The 25903-nt window shown below is 39.6% G+C and overlaps 1 protein-coding gene across 8 annotated transcripts in view; it reads right to left on the reverse strand.

Annotated features, from left to right (window-relative positions):
- pde4d (phosphodiesterase 4D, cAMP-specific) overlaps nt 1-25903 on the reverse strand; it is an 805358-nt gene that overhangs the window by 17996 nt on the left and 761459 nt on the right. For 7 of the 8 annotated variants that reach the window (XM_078397174.1, XM_078397165.1, XM_078397202.1 and 4 more), the window contains 5 exons: nt 9772-9865; nt 4984-5153; nt 3899-3997; nt 1969-2133; nt 186-285 (listed from right to left, as the gene is read on the reverse strand). In XM_078397174.1, the coding sequence (XP_078253300.1) occupies nt 186-285; nt 1969-2133; nt 3899-3997; nt 4984-5153; nt 9772-9865 (628 nt within the window). Of the gene's footprint in view, nt 1-185; nt 286-1968; nt 2134-3898; nt 3998-4983; nt 5154-9771; nt 9866-17700; nt 18102-25903 lie in introns of those variants that run through there. The other variant, XM_078397232.1, reaches the window with a different exon arrangement.

Genomic DNA, 25903 nt, shown 5'->3' on the forward strand with positions numbered 1-25903 from the left:
GGTTGCTTCGTTGAGACTGGAAATCCAGATTTGCTATTATCTCACACCCATAAGGATAGAATTTTGACAGATGTAAATAAATTGGGCCAAAGAACTAGTTTAACACTCAAACATAGATAGACCTTATCATTACCATGTATGCTGAACGTTTATAAATGATAGTTATATAATAATAATATACTCACTTGTGTTGATAAGGAACTGATTTGAAACCCCTGGGTGATCCACATCATGAATAGCACTTGCAAATATTGCAGTAAGGATCTCCAGATCGGTAAAGACAGCCTGTGGAAATAAAATGTGAAAACGCTGAAACCATTGTAAACAAGTCAAGTATTTACTGATCTTTCCATCACCTCAAGTCCATGAAAGCTCCCAGCAACAGGTTGCATCAACAATTTTTGTCTTGGTTTGTCCAGCTTACAGTCATGATGTATTTTTACGATAAAACCTCCAGGTATATGGTGGAGAATACAGTGCCAGTGTAACTCAGCGGGTTAGGCAGCATCTCTGAAGAACATGGATAAACAAAGTTTTGGGTTGGGACCCATCTTCAAGACTTCCTGTCTGAAGAAGAATTGCCTATCCATGTCCTCCAGAGATACTGCCTGACCCTCTGAGTTACTTCAGCACTTTGTGCTCGATACAAGATTCCAGCAACTGCAGTTCCTTGTGTCTTCAACATATATTGGAGGCTTTCTTGAAACATTTCTATGCTTTTGAGAATATCACATCACATAAAGCTGGTCTCCAAACCAACATAAACCAATTTTAATACTTATAATTCCACACAATCCAGATAACAAACAAAGGGGCAATTAATCAACATAATAACTAAGGTAGTGCATGATCCCACAAATAGCAATGAGATAATTACCATCTAAAGTATTACTTTTATACACTGGAAATAGCTAGGATACCAAAATAACAGGGCATTCTTCAGTGTCCTGGGATCTTTTACACCTGTCCGTGAGTTGACCGTGATGTAGAGGTGCACTTCTGACAGTACAGAACCCCTCAACTATGCACTGCAGTATCAACTTAAATGTATAGGCTCAAGACATTGGAGTGCAAGGTAGACACATTGATTTCAGACTTACAATGATAAGAGTGATGGAACTGAGGGCATACCTATAATATAGTAACTTAGCTCACTCCATGACATGCACAGGCATTCCCATCCTGACAATGGACATTCCAGTCTGTTCAAAGGTTTGGACTCGAGGGCAACGGACTGAGTTTATATAGTGGTAGTGCATGATCTCTCTCTCCCTACCTCCTTCTTCTCTTTTCTTTCTTACTGCTTGGTCCTGTCGTCATCCATCTTCTTTTTTCCCCAACCCCCTTTCTCTTTTAATCTGCCTGTTTATCCCAGAGGCTCATGTTGTCCAGTAGAACTGGTAGGCAAATCTTCACTCCCAATCCTCCTCTCAGCCTATCTCTCCTTGGGTTCTTGTTACCAAGATCACCAAGGCAGCAAGAGTTAGACACAAGTGTTGTGCCTGTAGGTTGGCAGAGAATGTATACTAGCCTTTATCCAAGTGGTGAGATTAATAAAGGCAACCAAGTCAGAGAGAAGGGGGATGCCTGGTCTGGTAGTGTAGGATGGGAAGTGGGTAGTTCGACAGTTTACTGATGTCAGGTGGGAGGGATGACCGACATCTAAGGCAACATAATGGGCTTAACTGTTAATGCAGCAACCCCATTTTGATTGTGCAGTACAGTTTTTGAAACCCAATCAGAACACCCAATGCTTCAAGTCAACTATAGACATACCACAAAAGTCTTTAGATATATAGTAACATCTCTATAGTTGATTTTACAGAAAATTCACAGGCTGCTATTTTATCAGCAGATGTTGACACAGTGGCATTATGTTTAAGACCAAATTTGCCTTCCAATTTCCTCTGCATGCAGATGTCAAGTGATCCGAGTGAAATAAAGTCATTAAAAGAGAGTACCGCTTACCTCTAACGCAGGTGTTGATAGTAAAACATGTGTGGACTGAGCAACATCTGCAGCATGAATGTTATTGTGAAAAGCTACATCTGCATGATAATGGTCTTCCAGGGTCATCAAGTATGTAATTAAAGTGTCCGGTGGAATCTTGAAGGTATTTAATAATTCTCGCTCCTAAAAATAGAGGAAAAATTGGCTCAAATTAGACCAATAAAATCCAATGAAATGTACAATATCTGATTTCTTTGTGTGTGCATTATCTCTACTCCATTACTTTAGTAATTACTCCAATTCTTGCGTGCAGCGTAGGTTTACTAGGTTAATTTCCGGAATGGCGGGACTGTCATATGTTGAAAGACTGGAGCGACTAGGCTTGTATACACTGGAATTTAGAAGGATGAGAGGAGATCTTATCGAAACGTATAAGATTATTAAGGGGTTGGACATGTTAGAGGCAGGAAACATGTTCCCAATGTTGGGGGAGTCCAGAACCAGGGGCCACAGTTTAAGAATAAGGGGTAGGCCATTTAGAATGGAGATGAGGAAAAACTTTTTCAGTCAGAGAGTTGTGAATCTGTGGAATTCTCTGCCTCAGAAGGCAGTGGAGGTCAATTCTCTGAATGCATTCAAGAGAGAGCTGGATAGAGCTCTTAAAGATAGCGGAGTCAGGGGGTATGGGGAGAAGGCAGGAACGGGGTACTGATTAAGAATGATCAGTCATGATCACATTGAATGGCGGTGCTGGCTCGAACGGCCGAATGGCCTACTCCTGCACTTATTGTCTATTGTCTATTAGGCCTTTGGGGTATTTGTCATTCTTTGGAATAACATGCTTAAGTCAATGTATCACCATAGTCCGTGGATAAAAGGTGCAAAGCTCTCCCAGTCCCATACACAGATCCTTCTTCTCTGTTTCTACTTGGTGTGTACAAGCTTCTTGAATGCAGCTGCTTACGGTAGCAACCCTTTCAGCTCCCATAAACCTCTGACAAAGTGGAATTTTACGAATAAACCCAAATCTGACTGACTTTGAAGATAGTCTTTCCTTTTCAAATGTAACACATTTAAATAAAATGTCTAAGATTCATTAAAAAATGAACGGCAACACCAAGGCAGATTTGCCCGAGACAAAGGATCAATAACTATAAGACCAATTCCAAAAATCAGTTACAGTTTTATTACAGCAAATCAAAACAAAAGAAACAATCATCATATTCCCTTCATGAGTTTGTCAAGACTCTTGTGTAGATTGAGTAAACATTGATATGAATTATGAATTTCATAAGTATGCTTAAGATCATTAGTATCTGGTGACAATAATAACGATAAAGATGTTCTAGGTTTCAAAACCTGATGTAATAAATAAATAGAATTTGACATTTATACAATAACCTTCAATGATATCCACTGCTTATATTTTTCTGGTTAACTGTGCGTGTTGTACAGAAGAACTGGGAATAAATAGGTCAAGCTGAAGGACAAAGCTGTAAGATGATTCCTTCAGTCAGTTTATTTGTTCTCAGTTCCCTGTCAGAGAACAGACTGTGCTTCAGCGATGTTTTGAAGAACAAGTTCTCGGTTCTTTTGCTGCATTCAGAGAATGAATGATGGCAGCGAGTTCTCCAATGGTGGTAATCTGTTTTAGGGCTGTTTAGTCGGCCATTATTGCATGCTGCAGTCCTTCATTGGGTCTGGTCATTCTTAATTAAATTTAAATGTTATTTCAAAACTATGCATAGGAAGCATATAAATTATTTGAGTAAAGGATTTCAAAATGCACATCATATTCAATACTAACAACTGATTTCGAGGTTTAGAAAGAAAGACTTAAACGATTAATACTTTATAATACATAGCAGCACTGGAGAGCAATCACAAGGGTGCCATCATCACGTGAAACACCTTCAAATGGTTAGCTATCAATCTAATCCAACCTTACCTGAAAAATTGTGTACATGACAACTGTTAATGGTCGGTTTCCAGAATATTCTGCAGCTTTAAAGACATTAAAGTCCCATTTGTTAATTTCTTTCAATTCCTGCAAATTGAGCAAAGATTTCAAATAAGCAATTATGTTTATTCAAAATATTTTCAGCATTAATAAAAAAGAAAATGCTATCAAGTCCCAGCAGCAATTGCAGACAGAGAAACAAAGTTAATGTTTTAAGGTCTGTTATAAAGTCATCAAAATGTTATCTCTTGTTTCTCCCTCTGTAGATCTTGCCTGAATATTACCAACATATTCAGTTTTATTTTGATTGCCAGAATCATCAGTTCTCTTTTTGATTATTTTAATCACACATGCTGCTCAATCAGTAAAGAAACATCAGGAAATATATTGTCAAGCTGGAAAGGGTACAGAGAAGATTTACAAGGAGTAGTCTGAGTTATAGGGGGAGGTTGAGTAGGCCAGGACTCTATTCCTTGGAGCGCAGGAGGATGAGGAATGATCTTATAGAGGTGTATAAGATCATGAGAGGAATAGATCAGGTAGATGCAAAAAGTCTCTTGCCCAGAGTAGGTGAATCGAGGACCAGAGGGCATGGGTTTAAGGTGAAGGGGAAAAGATTTAATAGGAAACTGAGGGGTAACTTTTTCACACAAAGGGTGGTGGGTGTATGGAACAAGCTGCCAGAGGAGGTAGTTGAGGCTGGGACTATCCCAACATTTAAGAAACAGTTAAGACAGGTACATGGATAGGACAGGTTTGGAGGAATATGGACGAAACGCAGGCAGGTGGGACTAGTGGTGCTGGGACATGTTGTCCGGTGCGGGCAAGTTGGGTCGAAGGGCCTGTTTCCACACTGCATCACTCAATGACTATATCACTATCAGATCCTTCAGGGGACTCAACCCAGTAACACTCAGCATCTGGCCCACTTTTTTGGAAAAAACATATTGTAAACAAATTAATCTTCCCACGAAAGGTTTGTGTTGCAATGCACATATCCCATCTAAATTAGCAGATCATGAAAATATATTACTGGAACTAAGCATATTGTCCAGGGGCTGAAATAAACATACATTTGCCAAAGGTTCTTCCTGCTCAATTTTGACTCCAAACCTAGTGATGCTGGAATCTGTTGAGCTTGAGCTGTGCACGGGTTTCTTCACCCCACTGATATGTGACATTGGTTTCTTTTTCTTTTCTTCTTTCTCTGCTTGTGATGGAATTTCAACCTCATGTTGTTTATCTAGGAAGAATACAGCATAGTTTGCATATTAAAACCCAAAAAGGTTTTTGCATCCAGTGACCACATCAGCAAAATTGGTGCAGCCTCTCACACAACTTTCCACATAAACTTCAGTGAATGCTCAACAGTAACACCAAATGGAAATCAAAATGGCTCTGCTTGCCATCTTCCTGAGTTTGCACCAATCTGATGCAGAATGTGAGCACCCTGAACCACTAGAAATTCCGGGCAAAACACACAGGAAAATAACCAAAAAGAAGTATTCCTACTATATTTTGTGTGTCAGACACAACTTAAAAATAACTCTGCTTTACGCTCTTGAAATAATTGTCTCAGCAATGAGTTTCACCTTGCATGATAAGACTCTATCCAAAATTTAATAAATCTATTATCAGGTCCTGCAGAAATTAATCTCTGATCGTTGTTTGTTTGTTTGTTTAGATGTACTGTTATTTTTACCAAAATCCATTCCATTTGCTTCAATGTACTGTCTCTTTTATATGTTGCATTTGACATTACCAACTGGGAATGAATTTGTTGGGATTAGAGTTCTCAACATTTTGTGTTTCCTTTCCTGCAATTGTCTTATGTTAAAAATTATCCTGGGCCATACTTAATACATTCTTGTGATGTTTCAACTGTAGTTTGATGGATGCACTTGTCCATGAAAGGTAAATGGATTAACGTCAATGTGGAAATATCATGCAGAGGCTTATTATTCAGTACGTTAAGCAATTACTGCTCTCTGACTAAAGTAGCTGGTGCCTATTTTGCCTGTAAACTGTACAGTGCGTGTTTTATTGGCTATGTAAAAAATCTCCCTAATTCTCTGTAATCTCACTCTTTGCCACTGAGCCATCTACTTCCTTCAAGTAATCTTATTCCTCTTCCACTGCTACAAGCCTTCTCTGCCTTCGGGCTTTTTTGGATTCAATGGGCAATGGAAGAGTTACCCATATTCTCTCCAGCTCCATGCTGATATGCAACCAATGATCCCAATAGAATTTATAATCTGACATGCACAATTGAGTACTTTCCACAAATATTATTAGTTTATGAACATTCTTTTATCGCAATTCAAGAAATATGATTTTACGAATACGTTCAGAGTACTACAGCTACTTAACAAATATTTTCATTTAATTGTACTGAAAATAAATTCTGCATTCTTTCTGGGGTTCATCTTTGGATGTAGCAAAGCTTAATAGAAAATGGAGAAAATGCAAATAGGGAGCCATGTAAAATATGTTTTAAAATGTCATACACAGTATCTGGCAATGGCCCAGAACGGGGGCTAATGATTGTAGCAATTTAATGACAGCTGAAGTACTGACTTGTGTTAAAAAAGATTGATGCTTATTGCATCCGTCATATGCTTTGAGTCTAACCCCATCAAAGAGATGAAAAGTAAGTCCTGTTGTCAGGTGATCTGAAGTGGAAGAGAATGTGTGTTTGTGTTTTCTTAAGGTACTTGGCATTCCGTGGAATTTCCTGAAGACTTTGCAACAGCATTTTTTTTATTGACCCTTTCTCAGTATTAAGATAACCACAAGGGACTCTTACTTATTTACGCATCTCTCGTCATTAGCACTAAATGTGCTTTTGAGTAGGAGCAATGAATTGTACTCTGTTCTGAACTTCATTCCACTAAAGTGAATGTAATGGATGTACTGGCCAACAACAATGCATCGATGTGTACGGTTAGTAAGCTTAGCACCAATCCACAGGGATGCATTTCTAGGCGATTTTCTTTTACCAAATGAAATCCAGCACTGTCAAATTCCTTTATAAAATTCACCTGTAATTCTTTGCTGCTTCAGAATCATAGTAAGCGCTCAATTTTTTATACGTTTACAAAATTTAGCCTTTTACACTATTCAAAGTTGTTTAATTAAATAGAAAACAAAAAAATGTACAGAAATAAGTCAGTGAAGTATTGAACATGGGACTCTCCTAGAACTTGCTCACTTCTAGGGGAAAAAAGTACATTTAAATGCAGTATTCTAATTTTGATAAAGTCATGTGTATTGAAAAGAAACTACTACCTTTTGGGTCTCTTGAACTGAATAAATAAGCAGCCATATTTATGCATGAATGTAGTAATTTAAGCCAACAATATAAATGTATTGACATATGTTGATAATGTAAAATAAAATACGGGATAACCATCAATATGTTAAGTGTAACTTATAACTTCACCTTTGTTAAAAATAATAGTGATGTGTGATTTCAGGGTGCATTGTGTGCTAAAATAATGGATGCAAGATCCTCTCAGTCATTGTGTTCATAATAATCTCGTATTGTAACTAAACTTATTAAAGTAAATGGCAAGATTAGCTTACATAGGCGATTTCCACTGTTGAAAAAGAGAATAAATTGTTTGGTGATGACCTCACACAATTACAGTACACTACTTATTGGGAGGTTTCCAAGGGATCTGCAGGAACATTGCAGCAGAATTTCCCATGTGGCCTCCCAGCTGGAAATCAGTGTGTGGTATTCAGGGTGGATCGTAAACATATCTGCTTTTGGAGGTTTGAGATTTGCATCTTTTCCCAGCTGCACACTAACTAACTAAACTGCCTGGTGTGAATATTTGCACAATACATTATTATCTGCCTTCAATAAATATGGGTCTCTGAGGACCCATATTTTCTGACAGGTAATCCTGAGCCAATCTGAGCCATTCACAATGATATTATATCTTCAGATCAGTGTTGCGGGCTTTGTCAGAAATAACTTTTAAAAATGCCCCATGCATTCAACTATTAACTAAGATAAAAGTATTTAAAATTTGCTTTCAAGAATAAAACAGTGTTTATAAATCAACAGCCCAATGTGCCATTTCAAGCAAAAGGATGTTGTACTGAAAGAGTAGCAATTGAAAGTACTATACCAAGAACAAACCATTTCCTCCGCAAGGATTTGTTTCTGAACATCTCTGAGCAGCATGGGTTTATATTGAAAAATATATATTTTGTGGCAATCAGTGAGCAGTGGAACATGCACGGTAGCCCAGATTGTGTACAATGTTCAGATTTTTCAATCTCTCACTGTATAACAAGGGAATGCCAGTATATATTCTGCAACTAAATAAATCTCAAACATCAGATTCTATTCAGCATTTTGCATTCTGACAGATTTTTAAAAATATTCCAAGACTGACTTCCATATTAAGAGTGCATTTGGTACACAATTTGGGAAATTATGAGAAGAAATGGATTTGCAAAGATTACTAAATGAAATGCGTTGCTCCATGTTTAACAATTAATACCCTACTTATTTCTGATTTTTTATTACATTAAAGTTTATGTCAAAAATGTTAAAGTGCCTAGACATAATGCATCTCTGGGATGTAAGGTCTACTCTATAGATCAATAAACTTTCCATCAATCAACTCAATTAATTCATCTGACATCCAAATATTTTTATCCTTCGCCAAACATTATACTCCATGCACCAAGTGCTTTTAGCTAGTTTTTTGAAGATTAACAAAAACAGGGGGATTAGTTGAGAGCACAGATTCCTATGGAGATGCAATTGAATGTTGACATTTTGTTGAAAGCTGAGGAGATTTTCTGAAGCTCGGTCATATTTGTAGAAAGGAGCTCTTAAATTGAAACATGGCTAATTCACATTCAATTAGCCTCCACTATATCAAAGTGGCCATCTCTTTTATCATGCACTGCACTGTAGCCAAGAAGAACTGATTAACACAAATATATTATTGCTGCAAATGGGGCTTCTGCACCACACTTACTGTTCACTGAAGCTGATTATGGGAATCTGGAAGAAAATGGATTAATTGCATTTGATAGTGTATAGTTTCTTGAGAATTTCAAACAATATGCATGTCTATAAACAAAAGTAATCGTACCATAATTTTGGGAAAATATCACAATTGCTCTATTATTTACAGCTTTTATCATTAATAATTGCATAAATCATTTCTGTCTTAACAAACTTATCACAATATTAAGGCATTGAAAGCAATTCTGAAATAAAACAAACAGTTTAGTCTGAATACAATGGCAGCAAACAAAACAAATACTTCTGGTAGTGTATTGCATGATGGAAAAATCCCCAGAGGTTGACTGCTTGGGGCTCTGAAGATAAAGCAGGACAGTGGGATTAATTTTATTGATTAACAAAGAGCACAAAAGGTTGTGATTCTACTGATGATGTTGAATGGGTTCCATTATCTCTAATCGTTCATATCCCACTTGGATCTTACAGGGCAAGCAGCATTTTGAAAATAAGTGCTGTAATAAGGGCAAATCGGAACATAATAATTAAATTAATGGCATTTTCTGGTTACTACATCGACCTACGTCTGTAACGTTCACACAAAAACAGACACTCATGGGAAGCTTTTTTCAATGCAATGTTTCTAAGACAGAAAAATCAAATCTTTACAATTAACAGCAAGATGTAAAAAAATAAGTAGTTATTGAAATAACACACTCCCATTGGGAGGACAATGCTACACTTGTGTACTTCTGAATATTGTGTCATAAAGTTGGTACAAATCGTTTAATTGTTGAACACCAGATTTTATCCTCATAGAAATTCACAATGAGCATTTATCAAGATAAATAAAGTTTTGTCTGTTACTCACCTAAAAATGTACCGGATATGAACTCAGAGACCTGATTGCCCGAACGGCTCATCTCAGAGAGGTGAATAAGCTCACGATTGAGCATTCTCTTGAACTACAACAAAGATAAGAAATATATTAATCAACCTCAACTTGCAGTGGTGTTTTTAAATTAAAACACTATTTTATCAATGTGCTGGCTAACAGAAATTCGATGCACTTTATCTGGATGCACCTCTTGCGAAAGCAGAGATACTCAACAACATACGGTTCCTATAATCCATGTTCTTTACATACTTTATGGCAATTTCTTGCCAATTGTTTTAATGTGCACATTTCAGAGGTATTTGTGTAATTGAATAATGCTGAATATTCTGCCAATGGCAAGAATCTCTAAAATTCTTCCTTTGATCTAAGTTGTTCCTTTGCAATATTTTCAATGTGCTCGTTAATGGCAATAATATATTTTTTGGTTTTCTGCGCTACTTAACCATTTTTGTGGATAGATAATTCAGATTGTGGGGTACAGAACCTTTATTCTCTTCCTGGCCTATGGTTCCGATTATGAGCCTGGAATCTTGTCAGTAGGGTGGGGTTTTGATGACTATGGGCCCTAATCCCACAATTTCCGGCAAATTGTTCAATCCTCGAAAAGTGGTTAATGCATGCACACTGACAGAGTATGATAATTCTTGACGCATGCTCATTTGAAACATTTCACTGCCTGGCCAGTGTTAACCAATGATTCAATGATACTTTATTGTCATGCGTACCTACGTACAGTGAAATGCTTTGTTTTGCATTCAAAGGGTGGTGGGTGTTTGGAACAAGCTGCCAGGTGAGGGGGTTGAGGCTGGGACTATCCCAATGTTTAAGAAACAGTTAGACAGGTACATGGATAGGACAGGTTTGCAGGGATATGGACCAAGCGCACGCAGGTGGGATTAGTGTAGCTGGGACATGTTGGCCGGTGTGGACAAGTTGGGCCAAAGGGCCTGTTTCCACACTGTATCACTCTATGACTCTATAACCCAGTAAAATCATGCAGCAGATCTCACCTCGGCAGTACACAAGTGTCGCCATGTTTTGGCGCTGACAAAGTTACAAAAGTTAACTACACTGCTGACTGGATGAACATATTAGAAACGGAAAATATTGCAAGAAGCTAGGACTGGTTACAAGTGGTCTGCAAAACAGAAAGCAAGTCTATACCTTTCAAAGGGGTTGTTCACACCCATTACTGGTTATATTCCAGGAAATGATATGAGAAGTAGTTAACAATGCAACAGCATGGGTAGTCAAGAAGAAGTCGAAAAGGCCAAACACCAATAGATAAATAATGATGCCTTGGGAGCAGACGACATCTGTGCTGAAGCTTTTAAAGTCTGGCAGAGGGTAACTTCAGTCACAAATTCACAACATAATCACCTGCCTCTGGGAAGAGGAGGACATGATTGGGACCTCAGAGGTGCTGTAATCAGGATCATCTTCAAGAAAGTAGACAGAAGCGATTGCAGTAACTAGAGATGGCTCCTGCTGCTGTCTGCCAAAGGGAAAGTCATTGCCAAGGTCATCTTCAGGCACCCCCTCCCAGTTTTCAGAAAGCTGGTCGCCTAATCACAATGTGGAATTCATCCACTGAGACACACCATGAAGCATGGACTTCAGCATATGACCAAAGAGAAATCATGGGAGCAGCATCAATCACTGCAAGTTCCCTTTTTTTGACCTAACATTTCTCACTCAGATTTGTTTACCCACCAAAACTCAACCCCATCTCACATCTGCTAGTCGATGTAATACAACTTGTGCTCTTTGCCAACATGTTCGCAACAAGGTTGTGTCATTATTTGTCTGAATCATTCTTGCTACAGTGCTGCACCTTACTTCCACCAAGCTTCCAGCTGGAGTGGCGCTAATCTACAAATGAACTGGGAAACTATTCAACAAGCGTCTCCCCCACTCCAGGGCCAACATCACTCAGATCTCAGATACTGTTCGCAGTTGGCGCTGTGACATGCACAAATTCAGAGACCAGGCTCCAAACTGCTGCCAACCTGTTCAATGAAGCTTGCAACAGAGTGAGACTTACAATTAGCAACTGCAAAATATAGCTCCTCTACAAACCTGCCCCACAGCACAATGTCATCCCCTGGCAGAAAAAGTCCACGTGAGACCATGGAAAGCAAGGCATGGTTGCCATACTTCGGATTCTGCCTTTGAATGCAGGCAGACATCAAAGATTCAATTTCCCCGTGTCTTCTGTGCAACTGCACAGCCTTTGACCATCTGAGGAAAAGTGCATTTGAAGATCAGGACGTCAAACCCAGGAGGAAGCTCATGGCCACCAGACAACAGTATTCCCTGGTCTCTATCTATGAGATATAGACCAGCAATCGCATGCACTTCCAAACACTGGAGAGCTACCACCAATGCTGCTGCTGCAAAACCCTTCAAATCCACAGGCAAGAAAGGTGCACCGTGTCCTGTCCAAGGTCAGCATCCTCGGTATCAAGGGCCAGTTTCTCCAATGGGCAAGTCACGTCCTTGAAAAGCCTGATATCAGACTGCTGAAGTAAACCCTATTGAGCTCTTGTCACAGCAAGGTCAATCAGGTAGACAAAGGAATCAATTCAAACGTTGCTAAAGCCTCTGTAAAATGTGGAACAACGCCCAGTGATTCTAGGAAACCCATGGCTGCACAGAGTAAAGGAGGAGCATTAGGGATGGTGTTGAGATCCTCGAGACGGAAGGGCATAAGGCAGTGATAGATTGCACCATCTCTCAAGCTTACCTATCCACCTGTCCCATTATGCATCTCCTACTTCACCTGTGTTAAGAGTCTGCAAGACCTACAGTGGCTTCATAAGCCACGGTTCACAGAACCCAGAAATTGGATGGAAACAAGTCCTCCCAGCTGGTGGAGGAGGAAGCAAGGGAAGAAGGGAAGAAGGGAAGAAGGAGAAGGGGGAAGGTGGCAATTGTAGTGGAGCCTTGGTAGAAAAGATGAACTTTAGAGGAAGAGATGAACTGGAAGGGGAAGAGATGAACCATCGGGGAAAGAGATGAACTGGACAGAGAAGAGATGAATTGTGGGGAAAGAAATGAACCGTAGGGGAAAGAGATGAATTGCGGGTAAAGAAATGAACTACGGAGGAAGACTATCTCTCAGAGTGCACCTTGGCAAACATACTGAAAGCGCGGTGGGAAAGGACAGCAAAGGGGACGTCAGAAGAGACGTCTTGGGGACTTTGATGCAGTGCCCAAAGTGGGTCTGAAGAACTTGTACGTCATTAAATACCACATCTTTCTTACTACACCATCAGCATCAGACATTTCTCAATTTTCCATGACCTCATGATTGACATAACAGTCACCCCAATTGATAAGGACTCACAACATCCACATTCTCACTGCAACCTCGCACATTTAGTATAGACGTTAGTGTCACACCCATATGCCACAGCATGCTGATACAATCAGTTATTCACCCATGACGGCTACATCAGAGAGTCAGTCATACTGCAGTGAAACAGGTTCTTTGGTCCAACTCGTCAACACAAACCAAGATATCTACCCAAGCTTGTCCTGTGTGCCTGCATTTGGCCCACATCCCTCTAAGTGTCATGCAGCTTATTGAGGTACTTTATTCTTCCATGTAATGTGAAGTGGTACAATCAGGTACAGCAGGATGGAGCGCAGGCACACTTTCCTGCCTTGACCCTTGGAGGAGATGGTGCCGACCATTGGTCAGCAACAGCTGCAGAAGGGCTAAAAACATTGAAATTTGTGATTTCAGTGCTTCAATTTACTTCCCACTTCTTCAATAATCCACACTCCAACCAATTTACACATAGCAGATGGTGTAAATATGCTTTCCTGATTTTCTTTCATTTTTCACACCATAATAATGCCCTCATAACTTTCTTATTTCACTTATCCAAGAAAAGCAATCTGGCCAGGAGGTGGAGGCAAGGGATGGTGATGATAAAGACTAGCCGTCACTCTATCCCACACAGTCACCATCTTATATACTCGTATCCATTAAGCAATACGACCCAACTCCCTGGGTAATCAAGGTCACAAACTGTTCCTTCTGTTGTGTTGAGTTTAGTCTAACTTAGAGCGATAAAGCATGAAAACAGGCCCTTCCGTCCCACAGAATCCATGCTGACCAACAGTCACCTGTACACTAGTTCTATGTTATCCCAGTTTTGTATCCAACATACTAGGGACAATTTACAAAAGTCTATTAACCTACAAACCCGTATGTCTTTAGCATGTGGGAGGAAACCAGAGCACTTGGAGAAAATCCACGTGATCACAGGGTGTACGTACAAAGTCCATACAGACAGCACCCATAGTCAGGATCAAACCTGGGTCTCTGGCACTCTATGGCAGCAACTCTACTCAGTGGTCTGGACTCAGATAAGCATCGTGACAAAAAAAAGATCCAAATTCCAACAAGACAAAGATTTTTGGATGGAGTTCAAAACCCATTCTTTTCAGTGTAGAAGCAGTGACCAACTCCATTTGCAGAGCACCATGAATTTGGAGCTCGGTTGGGGACTGCAGGGTTTTCTGGAGTCATCCACGTGGTGAAATTTCTGCTCCAGTACAATCATGCTCTGCTCTACCACACATTGTGTAGAGCCATGGTTTTCTTTGTACACGTGCAGTTTGCCTGTGTTTGGGTCACCACAGTCAATGGATTCCACTCCGCACACAGTATCCACTCTGCTTTGCTTTTCTGCATCGTCTGACATGGAATGAAGGTAACATGATGGTGCGAAAGTGTTAGGCACTGATGTGCGTGATATGTTCTCCACAGTCACATATGAACGCCGAGGGAGATGAAACACTCCTAGCTCTATTATAGGAGAGAGTTGACAAGTATAGTCACAAGTGAAAGTTATGTCATCCCTTGGCACATTATTTCAAGCGAAGCCTGCAATTCTAGAAAAAGAATATGTTCTCTCCACCTGGTGATCGATGTCTTAAGAAAACGTAGGTAGTTCTCATTAAATAGGGAGCATGTGCCTATGGAAAGTGGATATCAAATTGCAAAATAAAGAATATAGCTGGCATCAATCTGGAAGGAGTCAGACACTTAAAATTCACCATCGCAGTTGCAATAACCATTAGCTATGTGGTCCTACCACATCTCTAGAGTTTAGAGTTATGGTTACAAGTATTGAAAGATTTCAGTAAGGATATTCTCACCGAAGTGCATACATCTTGCACTTTGCTCCTTGTGGTTCCAAGTGGGAAAGTTACTTATATATGCTCTGCATGTCATTGACCCCTTGCAGTGTCCAACAAATAGGTGATAAAAATATAATCAAAATGTCACAGAATCATATGGCATGGAAACAGAACATGCTTGTTGTATGGTCATAAGGAATAGGAGTAAAATTAGGCCATTCTGCCCATCAAGTCTACTCCACCATTCAATCATGGCTGATCTATCTCTCCCTCCTAAGCCAAATCTCCTACCTTCTCCCCATAATCTCTAACATCTGTACTAATCAAGAATCTATCTATCTCTGCCTTAAAAATATCCACTGACTTGGCCTCCAAGCCTTCTGTGGCAAAGAATTCCACAGATTCACCACCCTCCGACTAAAGAAATTTCTCCTCATCTCCTTCCTAGATGAACGTCCTTTAATTCTGAGGCTATGACCTCTAGTCCTAGATAGTCCATTTACTCTAATCCTATGCTCATCGCATTTTACTTCCCATATTCTCATCAACTCACCACCAATCCTAACACCAGCCTACATACTTGGGGCATTTTACCATGGTTAACTACCAACCTGCATGTCTTTGTGGAGACACATGAAACTGCAGATACTGGAATCATGAACAAAAAACAGTGGAGGAATTCAGCGTGTCAGGCAGCATCTGTGGAGGCAATGGATGGGTGACAGGACAGATTGAACTCTCCAAAGATGCTGCCTTACATGCCGCGTTCATCCAACAGTTTTTTTGCTGCACACCTTTGCGATGTGGAAAGAAGCTGGATCAAACCAGTTCAAACACACATAGTCACAGGGAGAACAACCATACAACCACAGGCCAGGATTGAAACTAGGTTGTTGCAGCTATGGGGCAACAACTCTACTAGCTGCACCACTGTGCCACTCTGGAAGGTCTCTAAACTATTTTGGCATTTTCAGTATGGATAGTGCTCAATGTCTCTCCTTTTGGGGAGGGGGGGGGAGGACGAGGACGGGAGGTAAATCATAGAAATGTTGCAATAACTTTCATTTCAGGACAAACTCATTATGTTATTGTTGGTGGCCCGATCCCCATCATCTAAGATAGAAAGCTGGATCTTGAGTCTGAGAAGCTAAGCATGGGAATTAAATAGGAAGAAATCTGCAATCCGGTAAACAAAAATCAGAAAACTTGAGAGGTTACTGAAATAAGAAATACTTCCTTTTTTTGCTGTGTAAATTTAATTTCTATATTTTTGAACAATTTCTTGAAAAAGATTAAGGGAAATTCAAGGAAATGGTAGTCATATTAGATGATGCATTCATATTAAATGATTTTTCTTAAGAAAAGATCTATATATTTAAAGGAAAATATATGACATAAACCTAGAAAAAGAGCCAGATGCTTTCAAGTGAATTAACATGAAACGGTAACATTCTTTGGGTTTATTATTGAACTACTAATTAATTGAACTCTACAATATGGGCCAAAGAAACTGGACACATGAATACATCTGCTGCTTTAGTGTCCTCATATTCAACTGGGATTGCATTCGGACAAAATAGAAGCAGCTGTTCAAAAGTTGTCAGATGAGGCAAGATAACACGTATGAGCACATTGCCATCACATGACAAGATAAGACAGCTTGAACAAGCAAACTTCAATGTCAAAATGGTGGTAGTGGGTGGTGTGTAGAGAAAGGGATTTGGAGCAAACGCATTATCTAACTTAGATATATCTTGATGTAGAAACTCATATTCCTCCCATATTCTTTCCTGCAAAGGATTATTGCATAAACTACCTAACACTATTAAAATAAATTGAAGATCAAAAACTGGTTTACATAGATCCAAGTCACGGAAGTCATATGTGATTATATGATAAACAGACAGTCACCACAGCAGAATTTCACATGTTTTAGTATATAAAAAAACAAAGAGAGTCACATATTGATTAAATAATGACGATGAACATTAACGTGAATTATCTGGTTATTATTTCCCTCATATGTTTAAACAGAAAGATTATTATTTCCCTTTTATAAATTTTAGTTAATAATCTTATAGGGTCTCACCTATAGATATGAAAAAGATTCTGTTAAACACAAGGTTTTAATATGACTACCTGCAGTTTATTTGATTAAGTCCTTATTAATGTAGACTCAGACATTAACAGCCTTAGCTCATATTGCGAGGAGGAAATTTGAGATCAAATTAATCACAAATAAATGAGCGGCATATTAGTAAAACTTCTACATGCTGGATAATTCCATTCCTATTAACAATGCAGATGCTCAGAAGTTTCCTTACATTGATATTCTGAGTTATTCAGTGCTGACCAAACCAAAGTTCTGACTGAATTTCATTTACAGTATTATTTCATTTTTTAGGACCTCATTATAGACAAAGAAATAAAGTGCATTTTAATTCATGTAATTCATTCGAAGCAAAACAGAAACAGATCCACTGCATCCAACTGCATTTGACAAAAATGTATTTTAGTTGTGCAATTATCACCTTATTCCTCTGAACAGAGTCTGTGGCAATTTAAAGGCAGAGCTAATCTGATAGACAGGTTAACTGCAGGATCATCGGTCCACAGTTACATTCACAAGCAGCATATTATCATATAGCAGAAAAATTAAATAGATACAAAATAAACCATTTGGATTCTGATAACAATGCAATTATGAATTCTATATCACAACAAAAGAGCATTTAATTTACTTACCTTTATGTAGCCCCAAGAAACAGAGAGCAAATAATTAGCTTCAGGCATCTTGCAAATGTTCTCCCAAAAAAACCCCACAAAGAAATAAAATCTGAAGTTCTCAAAAGACTTGGGTTGGAAGCAGCTTTAAAACTCAGCAAATCAGATGATTGACACAGCAGGTATATCTGGAAAATATAGTTTTAAATTCCAGTGCTCTGTCACCTGTTTGGTGAAACTTGGCCATTTGTGGAAATCCACATTGAAATAGTAGCTTTAGGGTTTACAAGAGCAATTGGAAAACCTGCTCAAAAGGAAATGCCTGAGAGTGTTTTTAATGGACAAGAAGATTCTCCTAGGGATACGAGTTGATAAATAATGCATGCGAGGAGGTCTGCTGGAAGGTCTGCTTCTGCTAACAGATACCAAATAAGGATCTGAGCACGTAGCTGCTTTGTACACTATTCGATGAACCCACCTACTTCCCAGACCTGACAGCCAATGAATTCCTACTCCAAGGAACAGAGACAAGAGTACGGTTTTAGCAAAGCTAGGTACCGGTTGCTGATTGGCCAAATGGAGAGCATATCCTCGGGGATTCGGGGTTTTCTACAGTACTTCATTAAATTCCATTTAATATCTTTCCAATTTCAGCTCTGTAGAAATGATATGCTGTCATCTAATACCAAGAAGCTCATCTGCTGAATAGCTTTTATGCTTAAATCATAAGATAAGAATACAATCACATACGCAGATATTTTTTCCTGCATTGTTCAAGTGTTCTTTAATGAATTGACAAAGGAGCTCCAGTGTCTACATCTGCAGGGACTCCTGCAGGCTGTCAAATTTCAGGAAGGGTGAAAGGTGAAAAACTGTAAGAGATTACACAATGATTTTTTATTTCCTACTTTGTGTTCAATTCTATTTCTTCTACTCAACAGTCTTTTCCAAATGGCATTTAAATTATGGGACAGTTTGGATTTTGCATTTATAACAATGCTTGATCAATATGTACATGAAATTCTTCCTCTTTTATAAAATGTGTATTAAATAATTATCTGAAAAGAACATGATATGAATAATCATTGCTGTAAATAAGTTATTTTTTGCTATTCTGAAGTTAAATAAGACAAAGCTACAGAATACCATAAATCTCATAAAATTTAGTGAGTGATGGGAGCTGTGTTTCAGAAAATGTTGCACTGCTTTAGCCATGGTTATCTCTTATTCACAAGTCCACAAGTTATAGGAGAATTAGTCCATTCGGCCCATCGAGTCTGCCATTCAATCATGGCTGATCTCTGCCTCCTCATCCCATTTTCCTGCCTTCTCCCTAAAACCATTGACTCCCGTTCTAGTCAAGAATTTATCTATCTCTGCCTTAAAAATATCCAATTGTCAAATAGAAAAACATAGGAAATAGGTGCCTTTGCTACTTCTGTTTATCAAATACTTGTTAATCTTACATTGAAATTTTATTTGTGCTTACTTCCAGCATTGGTCTGTTCAATAATGTAAGAGTAGAGCAATAACTATGGTTAGGAGAAGAATATGCTATAACTAGCTTCTGGCTACATGATAAAAGTGGTGTAATTATATATAATGGTACCTAGTATTATGTGGGTCAGGACCTGGTGAAACGTCATTCAACAGCTGCTTATTAAAAGGGCAAATTGTCCAGCTTGTGAAAATCCTAATTTTCTAATAAAGAAAAAGGTACGTTCAGTTAAGATACAATTTACGCAAAACTTTTTAGCCTTCTGCAAGTATAGATCACATGGGTTGAACACCATTCAGGCCAATTCTCTTTCACATGCTTGCACGTCTGGATAGTTTCCAGGTGCTCCCCAAATGACAATTTTCCACATCACAATAGGTCGGTTGTAGTCTAACTGATAAAGACTGATTGTTACGAACAATAAACAACTCAATTTTCATTGCATCTGGTAACTGCAGGATATGAGAAAGCACACCAGATGGACCTTGGTCTTTCTAAGTCTGATTATTGTTCCTGTCTAGCAATCTTTATTGCGAGACTACGGAGCAGAATTAGACCATTCGGCCCATTGAGTCTACTCTGCCATTCAATCAGGGTTGATCCATTTCCCCCCCACTCAACCCCATTCTCCTGCCTTCTCCCTAGAACATTTGACACCCTTACTAAGAACCTATCAATCTCTGCTTTAAAAATACCCAAATGACTTGGCTTCCACTGCCATTTATGCTGGGGAACTACTCCAGCAGTAAACAACAAACGGCCTCCCTATCAGTCCCTCCCTTTCTCCACACCTTTGAATTAATTTCAAATGGGAAGCTAAGTTATCAACTTCTAAATAACTAATACTTTTTTGTCTTTTGGGGTGGGCATTAGGAGAAAACCTGGTGTACAATTTTCCAAGTCCTCAAACCAATACAGCTTATTTTTTGTATAAAAATTAAATCTAAAGAAATAAGTTCGTGATATGTAAATTCAAATCATATGCCACCTCGCCAACTCTTTTTTTAAACTGCGTCGTGACAGTAGGCGTTCAAACAGAATGAGAGGGGAGTCAATGTTGGAACATGTACAAGGATTTCAGTCATTAAAATCAATGTGCAAATTTAGCAGACTTCTTCATACCACACAGACTGATGGAACAGTGAAATGTATATTTTCTCAGTAAATTCCTCAACCTTGCCAGAACAATTTTGTTCAAAATTATTATTCAGTAGATTTCATAGAAAAATAGACCAGTTCAAGTGTACTCTTTTTTGTACGATTTCAACTCAACAATCATATCAGCTGACTAGATAACCATGGCAACATATAATTTATTCCAACCACCTTTTGTGACTACCTCAACTACAAAAAGCTAGACAGACATCAAACTGTTTTCTGCTAAAGATACTGAAGAAACACGGGCAAAATTTCTGCAGTAAAACTATTGACCATCAAAAAAGTGCACTGATAAGTGGCTTTACTAAATATAATCCGATAAATGAAGAAGACACTACAATTATCAGCATCAGTAGAATTTTTTTTATTTATAACTAATTAATAATGAATGGCTGACAAAGGATGACTCAAGATTAATGGTTGCAGTATAACAGGATTGGCTAGTAATTGGAGGCTAAAAAGAAGTATGTTAGGAAAGGGGACAAATGGAATGAAAGTGGAAGACTGAGAACAGGGGAGGAAAGTAAAGAGGATGTAATGGGAGCCAAGAAAGGAGATGGACATAGGGTGAAGACAGACACAAGTGACTGTTGATGCTGGAATCTTGAGGAAAAAAAGAGTGCTGGATGGACTCAGTGGGTCAGTCAGGAAATAGGAGGGAATAGACAGATGAGAGCTCGATTGGGACCCTTAGAACCTAGAACAGTACAGCACAGGACCAGGCACTTCGGCCACAGTGCCTGTTGCTATCTCCAGCTATTCATCCCACTCTTCTTTACTTATCTGACATCCTTTTATTTCTTTTATACCTCTCGCCTTTGTTATTTACTCTACCTATCTCTCAATCCTTCACTCTCGCTCCCCCCCCACCATATGTATCCACCTATCACTTGCCTCACCCCACTTCTCTTTTTCAGCTTTCTCCCCCCCCTCCCTTATCCATCAATCTGAATAAATGGCCTGATCCAAAATGTCATTTGTCCATTCCTTCCACAGACGTTGCCTGACCCACTGAGTTCCTCCAGCACTTTGTTTTTACGCACAAGATGAAGGCATATCATTTCAGTTTACATTCACCATTGCCAGGATTCATAAATTTGAATGACATTTGTATTACAAATTTTGATACGAATTACTAGTCATAATTTAGAATATCCAAGCCAGGCTATGTTCAGATCACATTTGTTCCTAATATAATTTTGAAATGCATGTCCTATGAAATAGATAAAAAGCCAGGGGCTAGAGCAACATGCCAAAACCAATACATCACAAAAGCTCCACAGCTGCAGAATATGTTGAAAGCTACTCAGTCTGAGCATTGAAAATGAAATGAATTGGGGATGAAAGCTCCATTTAAATGGCTTTGTGTTAAGAAGAATCAACAAGGGGAAAAAATAAAATCACAATTGGATCTAAACTGAGAGGAGTTTCCTTCACATATATCCAAGTTTAGAGTTTGGATGTTTAGAAAGACACATGGAAACAGGCTCTTCAACCCACTGAGTCCATGCTGATCCATTCACCCTAGTTCTATGTTATCCCACTTTCTTGTCCAGTCCCTATACTCTAGGGGCAATAAACAGAGGCCAATTACCTTACGAACCCGCGTGTCTTTGGAGTGTAGAAAGAAACCGGAGCACCCATTGGAAACCCACACAGTCAAAAGGATAGTGTGCAAACCCCACACAGACAGTACCTGAGGTCAGGATCGAACCTGGGTCTCTGGCGCTGTGAGACATCACTGTGCCTCCCAATATTTATTTATAGAGGCATTTCCCATCATCAGTGTGAGCATGAGAGTTATTAAAAAAAACAGCATACCTTTAGGATGGGAAATGTCCCTGGAATTTACCATAATTTGGTAGGAAGGTTCAGGTGCACAGCTTACATGCACATAACGTTATGTTCCATCATGATTCGTTCAGCACAAAATTGGGTGAGATGTAAACGGATCAGTATGAGCAAACAAGAAGCTGATTTTATTTTAAACTTTAGGGGATTACCAAATGGCTACAATGAAGTGCAGGCATAAAATAGTTTGAGTAAAAAAAAATTCAAATACCTGCAAGCAGAACTAGTAAACATTTAAGAAAATAACATTTTGGGGAAATTAAAGGGTCCCGATCCAAAACATTATCTGAACATTCTCTCCACATATACTGCATGCCCCACTAATATACTCCAGCACTTTGTTGTTTTCTTTTCCTGCGTAGGCCTGTGTCCCAGATTCAACATACGCATGCATCTAAGCAATCCATGTGGTGCATCGAGGAAATGGGCTAAAAGACAAATGGTTGTACCTCCATACCTCTAACACTTTTATGATTTCTGCGTATTTCAGATTCTGGCTTCTTGCACTTTCCTTCAGATAAGGTTTCACCAGCCCAAACTTTAGAATTGCTTCCCCTCTTCTCCTACTTGAAGACTGTCTTGAAACTTATCTTTTTCCACTAAGCTTCTGTGTGTCTGAGACAATACCTCCTCATGCAGCTCAATGCTTAAATTGGTTTGATAATTCTTTGGAGTGCTTGGGATGGCTCATAAATGCAAGTTGTCAGACTATTTCAGCTTATTATGATGCGTTGATGTTATGGAGCATTTGCTCTGCACATCAGCAACCACTGCACGATGATCAATGCTACACTCCATGCCCCACCTGGTATTTCCAGTAGCTGTCATTTTTATTTCAATTGATTCACTCCTTTTATTTTTAGAATGTAACATTTCCTGCTCATTATCTCTACATAACTAACTAAAGGTGAGATAATGGGCTCCAGCAGTGATTCAGTGGATAAATTGCCAGGGAGATGAGGGGCTCATGAAGATCAGCCACTTTGGCTGGGTTTGTCCCTTCCACAAGCTTGCACTGATCCAGAGAACTGAGAAACATTCTAGTATCAGGAGTGTTCAATTATCATATGCAGTGAGAAGGGGACAATGAAATTCTTACTTCTAGAAGGATAACAGGCATGTACTACTATACACAATGATAATGTTTAATAACCAAAATTTCAAAAAGTTAATAACCCCAATATAGGTGCAATAGAAAATCCGAAATCCTAAGCGCAACTCAAGACAGTCCACAGTTCATTGGTTAGTCTTGGATGGTGTTCAAGACCCTGATGGCTTTTAGGAAGAAGCCACTCTTGAACCTGTTCATCACAGTTTTCAGACTCCTTCAACTTCTTCCCGATGATATGAGTGAAATGAGAGCTTGGCCAGGGTGGCACGGGTATTTGATGATGTTGGCTGCCCTTTATAGGCAGTGCTTTCTATCGATCCCATTTATTGTGGGAAGGTCAATACCAATGATGGACCGGACGGTTTTACAACTGAACTGACGAGGATTCTGTGTCAAGAGGAAATGGAGAAAGAAAACAATCTACTCGCATGCCAAGTGTGGTCAGATCAATTTCATGTACGTGTAAACTAGCTAAAGCTGAGTAAATCTATCGTGCAAATGCCAGGTATCCCCAGGAGGCCCTGATAGGCAAGATAGGGAGGACAAGAAAGGCAGTGGGCTCGGTGGCAGATGATTGGAACAGAGGGAAAGGTTGGCCGTTGAGGTCAATACGAGGAACATAGATCCAAGGGCAGGACTGAAATGTGACCGGTACTCAGGAGTAGTGAACCGATCTGTAAATCTGATCCCACCTCAACTATATTACTCGCCCCACACACTGCTCATTGCACCACATCTCATTAAACAGGGCACCAATCTAATAGCCATTTCCTCCCTCAAATCTTCATACATTCACTTACTCCAAACCTGGCAGCCACAACTTGTGACAAATATGCACGCTACCAACTATTGTACATGGCAGGCACATAACAAATTAAGAATCCATCTTGTGAGATGTTCATAAATTATAGGAGCAGAATTAGGCCATTCAGCCCATCAAGTCTACTCTGCCACTCAATCATGGGTGATCTAATTCTCTTTCCCTCTCAACCCCATTCTCCTGCCTTCTTCCCATAACCCCTGACACCCATACCAATCATGAATCTATTAATATGTAGGAAAGAACTGCAGATGCTGGTTTAAATCGAAGGTAGACACAAAATGCTGGAGTAACTCAGCGGGACAGGCAGCATCTCTGGAGAGAAGGAATGGGTGATGTTTCGGGTCGAGACTCTTCTTCAGATGAATCTATTAATCTCTGCCTTAAAAATATCCATTCATTTGGCTTCCACAACCTTTTGTGGCAATTAATTTCACCGATTCACCACCCTCTGACTAAAGAAATTCTTGATAAATGATGCGCCCAGCAACAAAGTGGGGGATAATAAATATGAGTGCAATATTCAATACCATCACACACGCTGGAGGAGAGTTTTGTTGCCATTAGCAGAGGCAGATATTATGAAGGTGCTGGTCAGCAGCCGTGCTGAGGCTGTTGAAGACGGTCGTCTGCCCAATTCTAATGCTCCTTCTCACATCCCAGCCTCCTCCAGAATCAACAGACACCTCTGATTTCAGGCTGCAGAAAATGCAATCATCAACCCTTCACTTCCTTCCCCACACACAATAGACAATAGGTGCAGGAGGAGGCCATTCAGCCCTTCGAGCCAGCACCGCCATTCAATGTGATCATGGCTGATCATTCTCAATCAGTACCCCGTTCCTGCCTTCTCCCCATACCCCCTGACTCCGCTATCCTTAAGAGCTCTATCTAGCTCTCTCTTGAATGTATTCAGAGAATTGGCCTCCACTGCCTTCTGAGGCAGAGAATTCCACAGATTCACAACTCTCTTTTCAGATAGCCAAGTGCTACAACTTGGCTCAGCTGCAAAAGTTTGAGGAAAATACCCCCTGCACTCAGATTGACAAGCATCATCTCAGGTGGCTCATGGTGCTCAAGTATAGGTCATTTGTGGTAGCGCATTGGCACAGCGGGTAGAGTGCTGCCTCGCAGTGCCAGGGACCTTAGTTACATCCTCACCATGGATGGTGCCTGAGTGGAGTTTGAATGTTCTACCCCTGTGACTGCATGGATTTCCCTTGGTTGCTCCAGTTTCTGCCCACATGGCAAAGATGTGTGAGTTTGGAGGTTAATTGGTCTTTGTAAATTGACCCTAGTTTGAGGGTGAGTGGTAGAATCTGGGGGAAGTTAATGGGTATGCGGGAAGAATATAAATAAAAGGGATTGATGTAGGATTGGTGTAAATGGGTGCACTTGGTGAGCCAAAGGGTCAGTTTCTGTGCTGATTCTCTCTATGACTCACCATAGGATATCCAGCAACTGACCTGATCAGTATTTACGTGGCTGGTCTGGTTGAGTTTTTCATCAAAGGTGACATAAAAAATGGTGGTTGTAATGCTGCTGAATGTCAATATAGGGTAGATACTTGTACCAGATGATTACTGTCTGGTGGTGTGAATATTACATGCCACTTAGTAGCAGATCATTGAATGTTGTCGATATCTTACAACATGCGGGGATGGGCAGCTTTATTTGATGAGGTGATTTAATTATCAGCGAACAGCCCCATTCCTGACCTGATCAGGAACGAAACTCACAAATTTAGTAGTTGATGATGGTTGGGTCAAGGACATTGCCCTCAGGA

Source organism: Rhinoraja longicauda, chromosome 1 (genome assembly GCF_053455715.1).
Source record: "Rhinoraja longicauda isolate Sanriku21f chromosome 1, sRhiLon1.1, whole genome shotgun sequence".
Classification (NCBI taxonomy): Eukaryota; Metazoa; Chordata; class Chondrichthyes; order Rajiformes; family Arhynchobatidae; genus Rhinoraja; species Rhinoraja longicauda.